This window comes from Drosophila kikkawai, chromosome 3L (assembly GCF_030179895.1).
Source record: "Drosophila kikkawai strain 14028-0561.14 chromosome 3L, DkikHiC1v2, whole genome shotgun sequence".
Taxonomy (NCBI): domain Eukaryota; kingdom Metazoa; phylum Arthropoda; class Insecta; order Diptera; family Drosophilidae; genus Drosophila; species Drosophila kikkawai.
In genome coordinates, this window is record NC_091730.1 from 26011928 (window position 1) to 26026794 (window position 14867).

The following is a 14867-nucleotide window of genomic DNA, read 5'->3' on the forward strand; positions in this document are numbered from 1 at the left end:
TACCTGAAATCTGCGAAAACAATATGTACCTGAGATCAGTACCTCGAAACCTCTGTGATAGTAGATTTAGATTTGTTTGTGTCAATCAGTGTGAAGTGCTCGTCAATATTCTTAAAATCAAATCAGACGCAGTTGGACTTGACGACATGAATCCTAAATTTATAAAAGTATTGTTACCAAAAATCCTAATATACATAACATATATATTCAACACGGCCTTTACAACTTCCACGTTTCCAGACCGTTGGAAAATCGCGAAAATTATCCCTGTTCCAAAGGCAAACAAAGAATATAGGCCCATTTCTATTCTCCCGTACCTATCAAAGGCCTTTGAGAATATAATGGCATCTCAAATTAACTCGTTCATCCATGATAACGCTTTACTGAATAATAACCAATCAGGATTTAGGAAACACCGCAGCTGCACCTCGGCAATTTTAAAAATAGCAAATGATATACGAGAATATGCTGACAACTCCAATGTGACGCTTCTTGTACTACTTGACTATTGTAAAGCCTTTGACACCGTTAATCATAATGTCCTATGTGCAAAATTAGTAAATCAGTTCAACTTCTCAAAAACTGCTGCCAAACTAATGACATCATATTTACAAAACCGTCGTCAATCTGTCGTAGTGTCAAATGTGTCGCCTTCTTTTGCGTTTACAAAACGCGGTGTGCCGCAAGGTTCTGTACTTGGTCCGCTTTTGTTCACCCTTTATGTAAATGATCTTCCCTCCATGTTGTCAAGTTGTGATGTCCATATGTATGCAGATGACGTCCAAATGTATGTGAGCCGTCCCCTACATAGAATAAATGAGTGTGTAGACATATGTAATAATGAACTGGTCAAAATAAGCAACTGGGCAAAAGAAAACGGACTAGGACTGAATCCGTCAAAATCCAAGTGCATAATTATTTATAAAAAGAAACTCAGTCTTAACATTGGGCCCTTACTTTTCAATGACAGCCCTATTGAATACGTAGAAAGAGCGACCAATTTGGGTTTTATTTTTAATAATACGCTAAACTGGAGTGATCACATTAACACCGCGGTTGGGAAAACGTATGGATTGCTAAGATCGCTTTATTTGGTTAGAAACTTTCTACCCCTAAATGTAAGAATGTTGCTTGCGAAAGCTTGCCTGATCCCAACATTATTCTATGGGATCGAATTATTTGCTAATTGCGACTCAAACAGTCAGCACAAACTTAAAATGGCCTTCAATAGCATTACAAGATTCGTATTTAATTTGCGACGATTTGATCACGTAACTAGACTATCATACAATATATTTGAACTCCACTTGGCAGATTGGATAAAAATGAGAGTGCTAGTTTACTTACAAAAAATAATTTTTTCCAAATTACCAATTTATTTGTATGAAACACTTAGATTCTCCACTTCACGAAGGTCAAATATTATTATACAAATAAGGCACAGTTCCCTGCTTTCTGAACGACAGTACTTTATCTATGCTATAAGATTATGGAACCAATTACCAAGCTATCTAAGAAATATTAGCAGTGCCGCGCAGTTTAAGGCAAAACTTATTGCACACTTTCAAGAACAAAATGTGACATAAAATAAAACAAAGCGACCGTAGTTTTTAATATTAGTATAAGAATAACTAAAAATTGTATAACATATTGATGTGATCTGATAAGGAACTTGTCCTGTGTGACTAGCGCATTAACTTATAAGTATCTTGTACTTGTAGCGTTAGGAAGAAATCTTCAAATAAATAATAATAATAATAAGAGAAATTCATTAACTGAAGGGTTTCTACAGTTACCACCTTTTTCACGAACGCACGCAAATATATTTTCAAGCGGATCCTGGTTAACTCGACTAGTTGAATAGACAAAGTGATCCGTGTGGTCCTTAAATAGATCTATGACGAGTCCAAACATACCTTCATTAGTTTCACGTTCGTTAGGTATTGCTGCATTTCCTTCAGTTTATTTCAAACAACATTATCAATTTGAAGTGCTCATTTCAAGGCGTTTTTGTCAGTTAAAACTCTCCTATTTAAGCAATCAAAGTACTCATTAACTCTTTGGACAAATGCAGCAGTAGCAGGACTGCCACTTTGAAACTATTTCGATGGAGTTGCTTGTTTTGGCTGCAAGCCTTAATTGCCGCTGCACCAGTCTGACAGAGTGTCTGGGTTGCCAAACATACCCGCATAATTTAGTAATTCTCGTTATTGATTCCTGTTTTAATTCCTATACCTCTCGTATCACATCAAAATCAACAAGTCCGTCAGGGGTTTTCAAGATTGGCTTTTAGTAAATTATTTCTTTAAGATTTGGAAAGATGCGGAATGCCATAAAACATATAATATTTTTTATTATTGAAGATACTTTACTTTAAGGCTTTTTATTAGTGACATCAAGTGATGAGGTACATTTTCTATTTTTGCCTCTTTAATCGTACACGACGCCTCTTACTTTGAACCCAATATTTTCAGCAATGTTAATATTCTTATAAATAAGTCTTTTCAAGCACAAAATAGTTTAATATAATTAATTAATATATATATACATATATCTTAATATATAAAAATCTCCTGTCACTATGTTTGTTCGCTATAGACTCCTAAACCGCTTAACAGATTTCTATCAAATTTGCAGGCAATATGCAGTTTGGTTCAACTTGAGAGATAGGATAGCTTAGATCTTTTTCATCATGGCAGTTTAGGCAGGACAAGGAGGAATCTTCTTTTTTTATGCACTCCGCCGAAACGGCTTTACCGATTCTCATGAAATTTAGTGTGCTTATTTAACCAAATCTTTATGCTTTGCTCGGGCTATTTTGTTGATGAATTTGCACAAAATTGGTCGAGTGGTTCTTCACGTATTACATATTCTTTACGAAATTATTTCAATAAATCGCATTTCGTCAGATTGTCTTTTCTATTATTGTCATTTATCATTCATAATTATTGTTTTGCGTTTATAAGTGGTGAGTCTCTAAATTCTCATTTTCAATACATTAAGAAGGTACGATATTATTTTCAGTAAAATGCCACCGAAAAGATCGAATCTCAACAACGTAAGCAGCAGAGTGGCACGACGCAGACGTTTCGAAAGAGCTCATCAGTTTCCAGAACAAGTCAATACAAGAAATAGAGCTCAAAGAATTAGGACAGCAGAAGGTCGTGTACAAGAATCCCAGGAACAGCGTAGCGAACGTCTGCAGCAGAATATTACGAGAATCAGGGCGGCTCGAGATCGAAACATAGATATAGTACGAGCACAAGAACGACAAAGGCAGCGGAACAGTCGCTCATTAGTTCGTACATCATTCGTTCAAAAATTGCTATCGGTGGAATGGACAAAGTATGTCAATATTGTCAGGCGTTTAAATTTCGGAATGAAACTGCCGGTATGTGCTGCGCAGCAGGAAAAGTCGTGCTGCAACCTCTACCTGCTCCGCCAGAACCTTTATTATCCCTTCTTGCTGGAAATTCAAATGACTCAAAATTATTTTTGCGTAAAATACGCAAATTTAATTCTTGCTTCCAAATGACGTCATTTGGGGCCACTAAAATTTGTGATCTTGCATCCGATGGACATAATTCTGAAACTACATACAAAATACATGGCCAGGTGTACCACAAAATTGGATCATTGATGCCAATGCCTGATGATAATCCGAAATTTCTTCAAATTTATTTTATGGGCATGGATAGTGATGTTACTAGAACATTGTTTTTTAATATCAGAATCAACTAATTCAATTAATAAAAAGAGTTTCGCCACGAATGCAAAATGACAACTATCAAATAGTCATAAAAGCCGATAAAGTACCATTAGGTGAATATGCTGGGAGATTCAACGCTCCAACTGTTGTTGAGGTTGCTGTTATGATCCAGTTGACAAAAGATCTATAAAAATTACACGGCGGGACAATACTATCAGTACGAATTCGGATCTTCACCGTTCATATGATGCACTACAATATCCATTGATATTTTGGCAAGGACAGAATGAATATCCGATTAGTGCTAAATTAAATGGAATTTGAAATAATTTATACTTTAAAATAATAAATATTCTGTTCAAGGTTTAATATTTTTTTACTGACAACTCTGTAATATGCACATTGTTTCCTTATTGTTTCCTACAAATAATATACATGACAAAACAGTGTGTGCCGGGTCAACTATAATTAGTTCGGGCCCAGCAAAGCGGGTCGAGTCTGCTAAAATATATATATATATATATATATATATAACAAAAACGCAAATGTCGCTTCCAATTTTATTTGAGCGTTCAAGTAAATGCCTTACCCATCAATAACGTCAACAGAGAAATTGTATGTTACATTTTTTTTATTGCATCATCATTCATCACAAGTTAGTATGCATTCTTTTTCAGATTCAGTCATTTCCTTATTAGTATCTTTAAGAGGCGAGTACAGACACTCGTTGTCTCCCGGCTGTAATTTTTTTATGCTATTCCACTTTCGTAATGATGAGTGACTAGGAAGATTTAATTCCAAAGAGTCCCTTAAAAATATATATGTATGTATGAGGCCTGTTCTAGTTTCCACTTCCGGAAAATTCTTAGGGATTCGTATTTCCCTCTGTTAAGTCTCTGTTAATTTGCAGGCAAAACGGATTCAAATCCGCAAAATCAGAAATGAAATTTTTTAAAATTCAATACGATTATGTAAATTACAAATGTTAATTGTATTTTATTCCTTAAGGTTATAGGAACCTTATTGCATATTTGAACTAGCTAATACTAACATACTTGATTTATAAATAATTATTTTGTGGGTGCACCTTAAAATCGGTTCGATTCTAACCTTCAACATTATTGCAAATCCGGCGCCGCTGTGTCGAATTTGAGAGGGACCATTTGAGGGGGTTGTCAGCGTAAAAAAAAGCCGCGGAATATGTTTGATGTTAATTTTAAACAATCGTGATACTAATAGGTCTATTATTATACACTGACGAGCAAAACTGTAACACGAGTTCAATGCTTGAACTTCAAAGGTCTGCATCTTCTGTTCTAATCTATGGATTCTAAAAATTCTAGTCTTGTTTTGTTGGTATGTGTATACACTACGAAGTCGTTCGATAAAGGGAGAAACATATGCTGGAGCTAACTGTAAAAAAAGTCAAATGTTACAGTTTTGCACCCATTGTGCCAAAGCTTTATATTTTAGTTTATAAGCTTCTTTTACCGTTGAAATTAATTTGTTTACATATGTTTCACTAAGCTTTGATGCTTTAAAGTCACATTTGAAAAGAAATTATTATGGACAGTCTGAAAAAAAAGAAAATTATTGATTTGCTGTTAGCAGGTGAATCTGTTCGAAATACGGCTGATAAATTCGGCGTTAGCCATATGACAGTGGATTTCCATTTGGAAATTGGATTTCGAGACAAAAATGTCAGTGTATGAAGTGTCCACCACAATCTCCAGATATGAATCCAATAGAAAACTTATGGAGTCATGTGAAATCGCAATTGGCAAAATATGCAGTTCCTCCAAATGGAATGATGGAGCTGTGGGAGAGGACAAAGGACGTCTGGTACGCTATTCCCCCCGAATTTGTGCTACGCTACACCCAGAGTATGCCAAATCGCATAGGAGAATTAAAAAAGTCGAAGGGGCTGTGGACTCATTATTAAAAAATTATTAATAAAAATATTTAATCGAAAATAACCTGGGTGCAAAACTGTAACATTTGACTTTTTTTACAGTTGGCTCCAGCATATGTTTCTCCCTTTATCGAACGACTTCGTAGTGTATACACATACCAACAAAACAACACTAGAATTTTTAGAATCCATAGATTAGAACAGAAGAAACAGACCTTTGAAGTTCAAGTATTGAACTCGTGTTACAGTTTTGCTCGTCAGTGTAAGTACTGTTATTAACTTATGCTTAAAAATAGTTTTTGTTCCAAATATCTCTAAAATTATTGTACAAATTGTGCGTGACGTGAAGGGTATTTTTTTCCTTTGCAAGCTTTCTGCAACTCTTTTATGAGCTCCTTTTTACAACACTACCTGTACAAAATTTCACAACATTGCCTAAGAACAAGCAGACTTGCACACGCAATTAAATTTCAACAATGTAATAGTACCTATATTTACACCGATCTGAGTTACCTATCAAAATCGAAATTAACGCATAAACGCAGGACGCTAGTTTATACTACAAAAGTTGCGTTATTGCGATAGGTTTTAACAGCTTGTTTGAAATTATTGGGAACAAAAAAAAATCCAAAAATGGAAGACGAAAGCATTATTATATCAGCTGTAGAACAACATAAAGTTGCCGCAATAAAGGTAATAGATTTGGCGGGGATGTCGCAAGCCACTTTTGAGGAGCTCCAGAAGTTAGGTCCTTATCGCAGCGTTTGGACTCTTGTAAGACAATCAGCGAACTCATTAAAAAACAACACTATTATTTAATAATTGTATCTAATTAAAACAGCCACGATTCGGCTCATTTTGGGAGAAGGATGTTGCCAAAAATTCAGACGAATTTTTTAAAGAAAGTTTCCGTGTGAATAAAAGCACTTTCAACATGCTGGTTCAAGGGCTTCCAAATCATTGCAAGCAAGATACAAATTTCCGGCTATTCCTTTGGAGAAACGAATTGCGATTGCATTATACGCCTTGGGTTCCTCTGCGGAATACCGCACTATAGCCAGTCTTTTTGGCGTCTCCAGAGCAATAGTGTGCCAGACCTTATTGCAGTTTTGCAGAGAGGTTATAAAAACATTTGCTGGAGAGTATTTACCACCAGATTTTCTCACCCAAGAAAAAGTTACGGAAAACGTTAAAGGTTTTGAAGACATTGGGTTTCCACAATGTTTTGGAGCAATGGGGAAGTCTTTAATAATACAAATACGTTCATAATTTAATTTATTTATTTATAACTAGATGGGTGTCATATCGAGGTGCGGCCGAGAGCTGGGGATGCAGTGGACTACAGAAACTACAAGGGTTGGTACTCAACAGTGCTATTTGCTTTGGTAGATGCTCGGTAGTTATTTTCCCTTTGTGCAGAATGAAATTCCTGCATTAACATCATAAATAGTTACAGATTCACGTATGTAAGTGTGGGGAACTGCGGTCGAAGCCATGATTCGAAAATATTCGAGAGTTCCAGTTTAAAACGGAAATTGGTAGAATCAAGGATTTTACAAGATAATGCTAAATGTATTAATGGAGTCCAAGTACCGATATTAATTTTAGGAGACTCTGCATTTAGGTTTTCCAAAAATGTGATGAAACCGTATCCATTTTCGGTTGATACAGCTCCTGAAAAGAAAGCATTTAACTATCACCTGTCCAAGGTCAGGCGCGTGGTGGAGAATGCGTTTGGGCACCTTAAGGCAAGATTCCGACGAATTGGAAAAGGTTTGGACAACCACATTAAAAACACAGCGCCGATAATAGCTTGCTGCTGTGTTCTGCACAATATGTGCATAACCAACAACTGCGTGGTTCCTGACACCTGGCAAAGACAATTGGAGTCTGGTCAGCAAAGGGAACAACCTGATCAAGATACTTGGATAGGAAATACAAACGAAAGTGCTGAACGCATTAGGAGAGCGTTGGGCCTCCATTTTTTAGCTGAAAACTCTCTCACTGAATAAAAACTAATTAATTTGTTTGTTAATTTTAAAATTTGTATTTATTTTTTAATTATTTGTTGTGTTGTTTTTTCTGTTTTCAAAAATAGCTAGTATGCCATCTTGAAATTTGTTGGAGTCCTCCACCATCCTCTCCATGACGGCCAGTTTTTTCTTTTCCACTTCTAACAGCTCATTAAGTTGGTCGGAACGTCTCTTTCGAGAGCAAGTCGATGGCGCTGGAATCTGGCTTTCATCGCTGAAAACGTCCGTCATTGTCGAAAAATCTTTAAAATAATGCATTAAAAATTATGAATGCGAATTTTGGTATTATCTTATTACCTGTGCTCTCTATCGGAGACCTCTCAATCTTTTTTTCTCCCTGCAATATATATTGCACCGCTTGGAAATGTTCCCATCGAGAGGGACTTCCTCCCGATGACCCCATCTTGGTCAGCTCGCTTCTGAATATTTAATTACGGTTTATATTGCAATAAAAGTGCGGTATATTTTTTCTTACCTGTATTTTTTCGTCATGTTATGAATTTTATTTTTTATTTCTTTAGCGGTTGGTCCATACTCTTTGTGGTTCTCTGCTATTTCTTTATAAATGTGGGAGTTCTTGCGAACTCCACGGAATCCAGTCACATTTTCCTGCCACTCCTCCAGAAGTGCCCCAAGGGAAGCACTGCTCCACACAAATCTGTTCTCGGACATTTTTGATTTCAGATTGAATTATTTGAATTTGAATCGTAACTTTTTTTTAGTTTTTTTTCGATTTGGTGGTGGAACTTTTTCGATAATCCGAATATCGAGTGGAATATCGAACAAATGTGTTGTAATCGATATGAAAATCGAACAAATCTGTTATTATAGATATGAACGCAACTTGGACGCAAATTGGACGCAAATTTTTCCCACCACTAAAAACTACTAGTAAAAAAAACTACGACTGAGTTAACGCAATAACGCAGCCTGGTGTAAATAGACTATAAGTAAAAATGACGCTCAAAAGTTTATTTAATTAACAATTTCTATTAGGAGAAAGCATAAAAATTAAAAACCAGGATGAGATTTTCATCCTATTCATAGAAAGAAATGAAGATAATGCCAGAGGGTACACAAAGGGTGACCGAGTGGCGGTGGATGCCAAATGGGTGGAACTGGAAAATGATCTGAACGCTGGAGGTCATCCAATAAAAGACGTAGGCGGATAGAATATGGTAGGATTTTTTTCAGTTTTTTGAGAAGTTCACATTGAAACTCACAATCATTTAACCTTAAAGGCTTGGGCTGACTGGAAGACCTCCCTATCAAAAATAAGCTGGCTCATTTCCATTTAACCCAGTGACCCTATCTGATATCGAAACCAAAATTGCCGATCTCTGAGGCTTGTTCCCTGGACGAGTTGAATGCGACGATGCGAGCCCAGAATCAAATCATGGCAGAACATAATTCGGCTATATTAATCATCGAAAGGAAAAAAATTGGAAGCCATTAAAAGCCATTATAATAAGAAATATTTAAGTTTCAATAAGAAATAATAGTAATAGATGTGGTCCTTAATGCAATAAAGTGAGACAATAAAAATTAAGTTTAATAAACAACAAAAATTAGTTTATATAATTAATACGATTAAACAAGCTTCGTGCAACTTTGTCTCCAACTTCAGTTGCATTTTCTAATTTTCTAATACTCCTGATCCATATCAGGCATTTCTGCATTGCAACAAATTGATCATTTTGCACATAAATTTTGGATCGTAAGGCAAAGTGCCTTGAAGACATCTAAATCTACTTTTTAGTAGGCCAATAGTCCTCTCTGCAATGTTTCTAGCTTCTGCATGCTTTACGTTACAGAGAGTTTGCATACTTTCATTTTGTGGACTACGGTAAGAAGTCAAAACAAAAGGTTCTAACGCATATCCGGAATCTGCTAGTACAAACGAATGACTCGACCTATAGAAAAATTCTCTCGTATTGCTGTTGTTACAAATGGCAGAATCATGGCTTGCTCCGGGATGTGTAGCATCAATTGCGAGAATCTACATATTATTACTGCTATTTTATTTAAATAATAGGTAATAATAGTACAGACTTACCATAATTGCATTAATGCTAAAGTATCCTTTTCGATTTAAATACAATGATGGTTCTTGAACTGGCTTTACAATTTGAACATGCGTGCCATCTACGCATGCAATTATATTAGGAAGAGAAAACTCTTCCAAGAAGTAATTCTTAGATTCATTAATCTGAACTGACGTTTGCTGGGTGGATATGTTTCCAGAGCACAAGTTTTCCAATGATCCTATCACTCCATGTAGTATTTTAGAGAATGTGCTTCTTCCTATGGTGACATCATGGTCCTTTGCCACCCCCAATGGGTAAAACCCGGTTGCAAGGATGAACTGCATTAACCTGTGTGACATGAGAAACTAGGGGATTCCCAAGGTAAGGTCCAATTTGTTCGATAAGAACAAAGAACAGTTCCTTGTTTACCCGGTAGGATTCTACAAATCTGCAAGTCTTACAACTTGAGCTTTCAGTTTTTTACAATTGCAATTAATGGTGACTCACTGTCTATCTAGCAAGTCCAAAATCGTAGAATTGTTTCTCAAGTGTTGATTTTTGCGCTAAATGCTTAATAACTGTCGTCTCCTTATTTGGTTAGTCGCCAATATGTGCAAAAACATTTTTGTAAAATTGTAACATGAAAATCTTTGAATTGGGACAAGCAAAACCGCTGATATCCGCACGAGTTTTCCCAATACTTCTTAACTAACATTACCAGTACTGTGCCGAAAACAGATGATTGAAATTCCAAACATTTCAAATTAACATTTTACGGTCAAGAATTCTTGTACCTTTAATATTATGTAATAAGCTAGAATCCCATTAACCTACTTTGGTTGGACGCTAAAGCGGGCCAAAATCTAATAAGCCTCCTATTGACAAAACTCGGGCAAAATAGAGCAAAAGGACCAAGGGGAAATTTAACAAAAAGTCCCTAAATCAACAAAGGAAATTAGCTTATGTTGAAGGGAAATCGGAAAATGTTATCCACTTCACTTCCGAATTGAAACTAGAACAGGCCTGATAATAAATAGATAAATACTCTGAGCGAAAAACTTTTCGGAATCATTCCACCTCATATTTGTTATATTTTTTCTTTAGGAAGCATTTTCGCCAATGTTTTTTCGTTTCTAGTTAAATTCATTTTGTCAATTTGAGAAAGTATTTTTTTTTTATTTAACTTCCAACCAACTGCAATATGCCCTGTTCCTATCTCAGTAGATGGATTGTTATTCATTCGAATACATATGTATATGCATATATGCAACACATTTCACTGCTGCCACTGATTTGAATTGTAAACAAATATGAAATGTATGCTGAAACATTAAGAAATGTATTATAACATATAACATTATTATTTTTATCATTAACCCAATAGCGAATATGCCCATATTGTTAGGGTACCTAGCGCGAAAAGTAGCAAAAGACCAAATATTCTTGCTGGCCCGAAACGAAATGGCCGCACACATGCACCCGTGTACGTGAATGCATGAACACGCATACATGTAAAGGCCTGACGCTAACAGCTGACAGCTAAAATGGGACGGGTCGCTAACAGCTAAAATCTAACAGACGGTCTGTCCCTAACAGCAAACAGTAAACATGGGACCGCATGCATTTTTGTGTCCATTTTCGTTGTATGAAATGACCAGTCTATATGTTGTATGGTTAGTGGTTATATACAGTTGTACCGCGTAAAAAAATGCAATTTTGTCGATTTTTTTTTGACATCATAAAAAATATTTATCAAAAATGTTTTGCCGACGTTGTTTAGTACATGTTTCTAGGTACTTTATAAAATTTTTTCATAAAAAAATATTAAATATTAAATATGTTATGGCCGAATTCCAAAATCGTCTTTTTTTCGATGGTGACTTGCGGTGGACATCATATCCCGAGAACGGTTCATCCGAAATCAACAATTCAAAAAAATTTCGCTAGTATATTGTATTGCCTAGTCCTCTAGACCATGGATTTGTAAAAATTTTGATTAAAAAAAAAATGGCGACGGTTTTAACAAAAAATTTACTTTTTCAAGGTATAAGATTTTTGATTTTTATGCTCTAAAAAAAAAGTTAAAAAAAAAAAATAAAAAATTCTTCGTTAGAGGACTAGCTATTGTTATAAAAAATAAGTGGTCAAAATTTGGTGTTGATCGGATTAATAGTTTTTTAGTTATCGTGTCCACCGCAAAGGTAACTTCGAAAAAAAAAAACGATTCTGAGATAATCGCGTTTAAAGTTTCAAGTTTGTTCCGGCCGACGTGCAGGTCGTGCGCTATAAATAGCTACAACTTCGGTTCTAAAGCTCCGATCTTTATGAATTTTTGTGAGAGTATTCTCAATAGTATATAGTTGAAGAATATGCAATAAAAAAAAGTCGATTTTTTTTAACATCACAACTGTATATAACCCCTTAATGAAGTCTCTAATTTAATGCGCCTGTGTCATATGGCTATTAGAGACTTTATTAAAGATTTGACAGCGCTATAGCGTTTTACACAAGTGCGAGCAAGACGACTATATGGCGCTCTAATGCATTAGAATAATGCATTAGCTACTCCATTGCCGCGATAATCGATAGATCTACATAAAATATACTAGATACTCGATAACCAAATACGGGTTTAATGAAGAAAATTGTAATTGAAAAATGTATTAGCCAGCTCATTGACAGTATGGTCTCACAATGAGAATTTTATTTCTATATAATTTCGCTGGTTTTTTGAACTGAAAAAAATATTAGAAAATTGCGATGGCAAGGTTCTTGCGGTGTAAAATTAATAAAAATTTTTTTGTTTGGTAATAATTAAAAAAAAAATTTTAAGCATCATAGGTTAAAAACATAAATTTAAAGGATTCTGCATTTATTTATGCAATAATACTTCGACGAGGAATTCAGAAATTCATAGTAATACGCCGCGGATGGCGGCCGTTCTTTTGTGTACCTTTTACGGTCGGTGTGACCGTAGCCGTATTACCAAAATAATCCAAGCAAAATGACACATATAGTGGACTCTTTCAAGGTTCTAATGAAGTAGCTAATTAATGAAAACTGCATTAGAGTATCATATGGCTATTACAAGCAGCACTTACGGCCAATTGCACGGAATGGCATACATACTTAATCAATACTAACGACGGCACCGACATCTTCAATTCTACAAACAAACTTTTCTTATTACCCACCATTGCATTGACATTATCAGTGCCAATTCCAATTAAATTGTCAATGGGAAGTTGGAGAATTTTTAATTTTTCCAGTAGGCTATTTGTAAGGCTTTGCGCGTCTGCACCTTCAATTGAAATTAAGGACAATGTCAAAGTGATGTCCAATTGCTTTGCGCTGTAGTAAATTATAGCAACACCTACAAATATTTAAATAAATTAATTTGGTTTAATTATATAAATATCGAATTGCATCTTACCGAGAACTTTAGTGGTGCTTATATCAGTCGATTCATCAACAAGCAGGCTGTATTTTTCGTCTCCAATGTCATTTCTTAGGTCCTCATTAAAGTGGACTGCTAGCACGTTTTTAATTATATTCGTGCACTTGGTCCTATGCAGCTTCAAGTCTGTGCAACAAACATAGCCAGTGCCGCTTCTGCATTTGTTGCTAACGGCTTAAAATTAATTTTATTTCCCTGGGCATAAGGCTGCGCATTTTGCATGTGCTTTTTCGTCACCACATGTGCACGGATCTAGTCAATTTTTGGGGCGGCTTTAACCTGAAATGCACTCGATAAGAAAAACACGTAGACTTTTCGGGGTTATATGCGACGTGCGTCGGGATGTTTAATAATTCGTAGGTAAATCGTGTCTTTTTGATCACGACACATCCACTGCTTCAGATCCGGCTGATTTAAACTTTTTTTGACATCTTTCCCGCACTAATTTCACAATAAAATTAACAACCGATAGCACTGTATATCGATATATACGATTTACGATTACAACAGGGCTGCATTAATTTAAAAGTGCTGCTATCGATATAAATGTAATGTACATTTGAATTACTTTTCAGCACTTTACACAAAAATAAAAAGCGGTTAAAAAAGGCCAGGCTAAAATAAAAAAAGGACAGATAAAAGGCTAGGGGATGTTTTAAATTTTTACCGGCTGAGGCAGCTGAAAACCGGACAGATCTGTTCGGAAAAAGGCTAACACGGCAACCCTGATGACCACCCTTATTTTGAACCACATTCGCGATTCTTTTTGGCATACTAGGAATAAGATTGCGACAAGTCCTCTACTGGAATTTCATACCAGATTTTCTCCACAAATCTTCAGCATTTTGAAAAGTTTTGGTTCCTATACGACGTTTTAAGTCTCCTCACAAATTATCTATGGAATTTAAGTCCGGAGACTTACTTGGCCAATTCATAACGTTCACGTTGTTGTCAGTAAACCAGGCCTTGAAAAACCCATCGCAAGGGCATGTTTTCCCATAATATTATACTTCCCCCTCCGTGGTTAACTGTTTTTTTCGTTGCCTTTGGGTCGTCGAAAGTAACGCCTTGAATCTTTTCCAAAAAGATTTATGTATTTTCGTTTCATCGCTCCACAGTATATTGTTCCCCTTTTTTGACCCTTCCGATCCAGACCATTCCAAATGATTTTCGCCAAACTCTTGCCTCATCTTCAATTTTTTTGCTCGGAGTAATGAAACTTTTGGGGATGTACAGTGGATCCCATTAATATTCGGTTTTTTGTTTTTTCAACTTCAAACCAGAGAGTCAAGGGTGTCACTTTTTGGCACCCGAATCACACTTATAAGTTTGGAGTGCTTGTCGCACTCACAAACAACAAGAATAGAATAACACACCCAAACGCACAAATCGCTTTCCGTGTTTCGTGTTTTTGCATTTCGTCACTCACTCAAACAGTATGCGTAGATTCTATTTCACCAGACACTCAAAAATTTTGCGCAGATAAGTGACCTGCACAATGCACTCACAGCAAATGTACCAAAAGCAACGGTAGATCACAAAAAGCAATGCGCAATAATGCGCTGTGAGCGAAACACTTACAGTGACGAACTTAATTTTTGGCACAGTTGGCATGTCTGACTTTGGCACCGATTTTCTTCATTAAATATAGCGATATTTACATGAAACAAATTTTATTTAAATATATTGATCAATTTCCAGCTTAATGAACTTAGTTTTATCCTTTTAT

General features: G+C 35.8%; 1 protein-coding gene across 1 annotated transcript; it reads right to left on the bottom strand.

Annotated features, from left to right (window-relative positions):
- Positions 1 to 7599: 7599 nt before the first annotated feature.
- On the bottom strand, positions 7600 to 8309 carry LOC108085284 (uncharacterized). The gene is made up of 3 exons (XM_017181840.3): positions 8130 to 8309; positions 7952 to 8073; positions 7600 to 7896 (listed from the first exon to the last, which is right to left on the bottom strand). The coding sequence occupies exons 1-3, from the start codon at positions 8144 to 8146 to the stop codon at positions 7679 to 7681; spliced, it is 357 nt and encodes a 118-aa protein (XP_017037329.3). The 5' UTR covers positions 8147 to 8309; the 3' UTR covers positions 7600 to 7678.
- Between the last annotated feature and the right edge of the window lie 6558 nt (positions 8310 to 14867).